The 6,427-nt window shown below is 34.3% G+C and overlaps 1 protein-coding gene across 1 annotated transcript; it reads right to left on the bottom strand.

The window, feature by feature from the left end:
* Positions 1-752: 752 nt before the first annotated feature.
* On the bottom strand, positions 753-5,107 carry LOC110415945 (KRR1 family protein). The gene is made up of 3 exons (XM_021427738.2): positions 4,772-5,107; positions 1,511-3,319; positions 753-1,252 (listed from the first exon to the last, which is right to left on the bottom strand). The coding sequence occupies exons 1-2, from the start codon at positions 5,042-5,044 to the stop codon at positions 1,544-1,546; spliced, it is 2,049 nt and encodes a 682-aa protein (XP_021283413.1). The 5' UTR covers positions 5,045-5,107; the 3' UTR covers positions 753-1,252; positions 1,511-1,543.
* Positions 5,108-6,427: the final 1,320 nt, after the last annotated feature.

Here is a 6,427-nt window from a genome sequence, read left to right as displayed (position 1 = left end):
AAGGATTCATCAAAGCATCATGCCAATGGTTTACAATATACCTCATGTCCAACAATGCCATGCTCAGAGGCTGAGTCCACTTTTGCCTCTAACTTTCATAGATGCAACGTTACATGATCATGCAAATGGTATCTTGTTCAATGCTAAGCAATCATTTCTCAATCCTGTATGTGTGCTCTGTATCTCATTCTATTTTCTCAATCTGCATTCGAACAATTGCAAAATGATATACTGGCTACTTTTACAGTTCTACTCTGTTCTATAAACTGACATGCATTTTTTGCTTCTACCATCTGCATTTAGTATTTCATTTTCAGTTCCGAAGATTTTTCTTCATGGAAATCAAGATGAGGAAAAAAATTTTCCAGAGAAAGAATTTATATCTTCAAATTTATTGAATCTCACTGTCAGCAAAATCAAAGGGATAAGAGGCAATTCATAAACCAACATCATTTACCACGGTAACAACCAATGACATTGTTACAACCGAAGGATGCCATTCTCCCTTGCCTAAGTACCATACAGAAAAGGATGGGGCTTGGTCCCAACGCTTCAACACCACTAGGGGTGAAAATCATGCAGGGCTGAGGTTCTAATCGCAGCTCCTGCAAAATCCAGGTGTTTATCCACTTAAAATAATTGCCTAGCACAACAAAGGTAACATCCCAATAGCATAGCAACCCAGAGGAGATCTAAAACATTTAGTAGATAACCTCAGGAAGATTGACTATAGAAATATATGAATAAAGAAATTGTGAAGTGAATAATATGACCTTAGTTGGTTGACAAAAAAGAGAAGCATTTATAGCATAGGGAAAAATGTTGCAGAAGGCTAAACTAGAGTATCTTGATTTGGAAACTAGTAGTATAAAAATCAACAGAAAGTCATGAGAAAAATCCCAAACGATATAATCTTTGTCAGTCTGTCTGCCCAATGGAGAAAAGTAAATGTCAGGCAGAGATCCTCAACTTTCCCCTCCCCCCTCCTAAAAACAAAATGGGCAACTGCCAAGAAGGTGTTCCATGTTCTCATCTTTCGATAAGCATTGGTTTCAACAAGCTCTTTTGCATATATCACCTAAGCCCTTTTTGAACCTCTCAATAGAATTCTGTCTCTCACTTGTATGGGGTATGCAGATAAAATTTTGCATGTTCTGACAGTCTTCTTCTCCTTTCTTTTGCAGTTGCCCTTGTTAATGAAGAGAAATAAGGACCAGTGCACAATCAAATCCAGTTCGTACCATAGTTTCACCTACATATTGAGAAGAATTTTTAATTAATAGCCAATTCTTCAAACAGAAAAGCTTAGTAAGGTGTGCTACTAATTATCTGCATAAGAAAATCAAGTATATGACACAATCTCAACCTTCCTCCTTTAGTTTGTTATAAAGAGGGGGCAAGGGGGGGGGGAAGATGCAATTTAATCGGATACATCATAAAGAAACAACCCACAACAACAACAAAGTTTTTAAACATAAGTGAATAAAATTCTAATCTCACAAGGAAATACCTCAACTGCCTCAGACCGAATTACTCTAGTTGGTCAGTGCTTCAGTTTGTTCTTCTTTGGTTTAGAAGAAATCATTCCATATGCCTTGCGCCTTGACTCTGATATGTTAGATGCTGGACGGCGCTTTCTCTTGCCCTGGTTAGATAAATTCAGCATATTGCCATCAGAATCCTCCAATTTTGCTTTCTTATCTTCCTTGCCACCACCAATTCTTGAAGTCGATTGCTCAGCAGCATCTCTTGACCTCTTCTTACCAGCCTTTTGACCATTTTGCTTCTCCTTGAGAAGCTCCCTAATCCTCAATTTCTGCTGGTACCTCTTACTATTGGGTACCTTCCATTCCTTATCCCTATATGGGGCAAGCTTCTTCAAGGACACATACTGATTCAACTCCTTCTCATCCAAAGTCAATACCTCTTTAGGCTTCAACCCATATCTATTCGGTTTAGTCTTGACATATTTAAATCTCGTTTTTAAGTCTCCAATAGTATCCTCATAGTCCAAATTATAAAATTCCTCCCACATTTCCTGTAAAGCTTTCTGAACAATAGACAATTTACGCTTCCTCTTCCGCTTACCTTCCTCAGTCTCCTCTTCCTTCCTTTCTTCATCATCTTCTTCATCTTCATTTTTGTGTTCTTTGCCCTCATCATCATCATCTTCTTCTTCTTCTTCTTCTTCATTTTTATGTTCACCGTTCTCCTCTTCTCCCATTTCTTCTTCTCCCTCAGTACCATTACCCCCACCCTTCTGTAATTTGTGCTTATTCCTTTCCCTTGCAGCCAAGAACCCATCATGAGACTCAAGCACATCCCATCCTTTAGAAAGTCCAAGCAACTCATCCTCTTTATCAAAGTCTGGTTTCTCAATTCCATCGCTATCACTATTGAACTCCATATCATCATCATCATAGTACTTCTCATCAAATACAGCCTTCATCATCTTATCATACTCCTCAGGATCAAATTCTTCCTCCAAATCCTTAGCACTAAATGGACACTCCTCATCTTTCTTAATGCCTGCAATCTCCATAACCTTCTTCATTCTCTCCGTAATTTCTTCCTTCTTCAAATTCTTCAGATGCTTCAACTCCTCCTTCCTTTCCATCTCTGCAATCCTCATCCTCTCCTCCTTCCTCTCCCTCTGTGCCTTCCTCTTGCTCTCCTTCTTCCTCACTGATCCCTCTACTTTCCTAGAGTACCCTATCACTCTATCCTCTGCATTCTCCTCGTGCCTAAAGTTATACTCCAACTCATACCCTTCTTGCCTCTCAATCTCCTCTTCATCCCTCAATGCCTCATCCACAGCCTCATTATCAACCACAAGATCTCCACCCGTCTTCTCCTTATCTATCCACATCTTATTCTTGAAAAACTCCTTCAAGAACTTCGTATTCTCATCCATTTTCTCATCTTCCCCAAAGTACTCTTCCAACTTCTTTGAAAACTCTCCATCACCGAAATCTTCTTTTTCCTCCTCATCCTTACCCTTTTTTTCCTTTACTCTCAAGAAATCCCCATCATCTTCATTGTCAACTTCTAGTGTTGCATCCAAAAGAGCCTTCTTTATCTCTTCTTGTTCTTCGTCATAACTCTTTATCTTCTTTTTCTGCTCATTAACAGCAACACACTCCTGAAAATCCGGACCTTCTTCCATTAAGTGTTTTGCCACCACATCTTTCAAATACATTGCCCTCTTATCTTTCTTTTCTTTCTGCTCAATTTCTTCTTCTTGTTTGCTGCTTTCATCATCATCAGACTCAAAAAGCTTGACATCCTTTTCCTGCAATCTGGGGTCACGGCTTCTCACCTAGGTTAGAACATTGATATTTCAAAAAGAAATCAGTAATAAATTGGCCAAGCTTCAGTTTTCATACAAATGTAGTAAACGACAACAGTAATCTCAGATTACTTACAAGTCCTCAATTCAAAGCAAGTCAGTCAGCTCTAATTACAGGAATAAAACTTAAATAATATAATTTATGCACATCTTTTGTTGAAGATGGAAGTGAAGGAAACTTGGAACGTTGTTTGTTGACATTAATTATGATATTCTTAATATTTGGAACACATTTAGCAATGTTATGGAGTAAACACTACAATGTTTATTAACAAAATAATATATTTTCCGCTTACTAGACATAATACACAGAATTTTCTTTGTCCTGTATATATTAATTATCCTTCAGAAATTAGCACCTTGCTTCACATGGGGATGTGCTTTTTTGCACCTTGTGCCTCGGGTAATGTAAGGTCCTAGCACCTAGAGTTCACCCTGTGCCTTTGACAACACTAGTGAGTTCAATATTTTGAAAATTTCCCCTTATAATTGGAGGGTTGAGGCCCCATATCACGTCCACTTCAAGCTGTTGAAAAAGTGTCCGATGCAGATACTTGATGGAAAAAGAAGAGTTGGACTAGCACCCACTGCACTAGGGGCAAAAGAGGCACTCAACCGACTCAAGTATTGTGCAGGCACGTAAAAAGGGCTCACTAAGTGAAGCAAGGTGCTACTGTTATAAATAATATATATTGGATAAAGCAAATTCTATGCATTGTATTTAATAAGTTAAAAATTATGATTTCAGTTATATTGTTTAACGTGTTGCAAAGATAAAGATCATTATCAGAGATAGCTCAATGTTTTGTTCACTTCAATCTTCAACAGAAAAATTGTGCATGTACCAGAGCTAATATTAGCCTTTTTTTGATAATTAGAAGAAAAGCTGATAAATAAATTAAAAACTAAAGAAAGCAAAATGATACTTAGTTCAGGCACGCTTGTTTCTGCAATCAAAGGCACTTTTCCCAAAGGGATGCAAGGCCTTTTATTTGCAACGCGCCTCAGTGCCTAGGCATGTAACTTGACAACACTGCTGCTGCATACAATCCCATTTGAGGATCATTCTAGCAGAATCCATTGCTAACTTAAATTTAACAACCAATTAAGAAGTTGAGAATTGATTAGACTCCTTCAAACTTTACAATTAAATAAGAAGGCAGATATCAAAGTTGGCAATTAGATTGAAGAATTCTTCCATTCATTCGTGAAGCAAAGCCTACCAACACACTAACTACTTCCAGTACCTAAAAAACTTTGTACATTTATCTCACTGTTCGCTTCTTTCTTCATAAAAAAAAAAGGTCAAAACAAACTCGTAAAAAGCAAACTCATAATCAATTAAAAATCAAAAAGTGACAATACGACACCAATTAGAGTTTAAAATAACTAAAGAAGGTGCAGTGATAAGAAATTCCTCACCATTATTAAAGCTTTAAAGAAATCCTCATCTTTCTTTCTGAGTGTCGTTTTGTCATCAAAGCCTTCATCCTCGCCATCAGACGATGAACATTCTTCACCCGACTCTTCATCAGATTCTTCCACATGTCCTCTCTTCTTCAGCTCCTCGTATCTCTGGAGATCCTCCCGTTTCTTGTTGTGCTCGAATCTTCGAGCGTATTCTTTGTTGATTTCGATCTTCGATATGTCATCGTTTTGTGCATCTTCGTCGTCTTTGAATAGTTTCACACCCATTGCTTTTGGCTTTTGTCTTTCCTCCCCTCTTTCACTGATTGAAGGGATTAGGTTTTTGCAGTTACTGGTAATAATAAAAACCGTACTCAGCGTTTTCAGCTACGGGGCGCGTCGACCCGTTTAATATCGGATCTTGGATAGTCCAACTTTGGTTTATTTACATTTTTAATGGCACATGAAACAATACTAACTACTAAATACACTTTTTAAGTGTTCGCTTAAATTTCAATTTTATTTCTTTTAAAGTAATCTAAATTTTATTATAATAATGCAACTATCTCTTTAAATTTTGTCCATAATTCTACAAAGATTTATTAATATATATTTTGTTAAATAAATAAATCTTAATCAATTGTTAATATTTTTGTTAATTTAATGTTGTTTTCTTTTTTAGATAAAAAAGGTGTTTAGTTTTCCCTAAATCAATGTATTTAATCTCTACTTTCTTTTTCAACTGTAAAAAAATTATTCACTAAAATTAAAACTTATTTTTTTATTTCTTATTTTCAACCATAATTTTTTATTTTTTCTCTATTAGTATTTTCTATTTTTTAATTTGCATTTTTATTAAAAATTTAATATAGTAATAAAATTTAATAAGTTAAACATTAATATTTTTAAAAATTAATATTTTACTTTATAATTTAAATATTATTATGATTAGAATATTAAAAAATTTTAAATATTAATTTTTTATTATTTATAAATAAATTTTTTATTTTTTATTTTAACTTAGTTTTCTTTTTTTAGGGTTTAGGGTTTAGGGTTTAGAGTTTAATTAAGCTTTTTGGCTGATTTTGAGAAATAGTTAATATTCAAAAATAACTATTTCTTGAGATAATTGCCAATCAAACAAAAAATAAAATAAAAAATAGGAAAAAAATATAAACTCTTCCTTGTACTAAACATGCTATTAAATCATATTGATGTGAAAAGTATTTTAGACATTTCATATTATCTTTTTAACACTATTTACACTTTTAAAACGAGTAGTCTATTTTCAATACTAATAGATCCAAGTAGAATTATAAATAAAATTTAAAAAATAAGAATATTTTACTCATTAATTAATTAATTATAAAAATTAAAATTAAAAAATCACAAATAATAAAATTTACCATTAAATAAAAATGGGGAATTAAATGAGAATTAAGCAAAATAAAAGATAGAAGGGTATCATGTTGTCTTTTAATACTCAAAAGCAAAAGAAGTTCAGCAGGCTCCAACCTTGCTTCCTCAATAAATTACTAATTAAAGTTTTGGTAGCATATCAGCAAAATTATCTTCAACTACTCAACCATTTGTTAAGTAGTAAATCTTTGATCAATTAATCAGTCTAACTCTGCTTGTACAGAATATAAGAGTTTAGACAAAAATGACCAA

This window comes from Theobroma umbraticum, unplaced genomic scaffold (genome assembly GCF_002168275.2).
Source record: "Theobroma umbraticum cultivar Fairchild unplaced genomic scaffold, ASM216827v3 scaffold_147.0, whole genome shotgun sequence".
Taxonomy (NCBI): Eukaryota; Viridiplantae; Streptophyta; class Magnoliopsida; order Malvales; family Malvaceae; genus Theobroma; species Theobroma umbraticum.
Note: the sequence above shows the minus strand (reverse complement) of the source record. Positions and strands in the feature narration are given on the sequence as shown.

Excerpts from the sequence above, each read along its gene's own strand:
- LOC110415945 (XM_021427738.2), bottom strand. The coding sequence starts at position 5,044 with ATGGGTGTGAAACTATTCAAAGACGACGAAGATGCACAAAACGATGAC. Across the intron at positions 3,320-4,771 it reads TCTTTAAAGCTTTAATAATG|GTGAGAAGCCGTGACCCCAG; the intron begins GTGAGGAATTTC and ends GTTCTAACCTAG.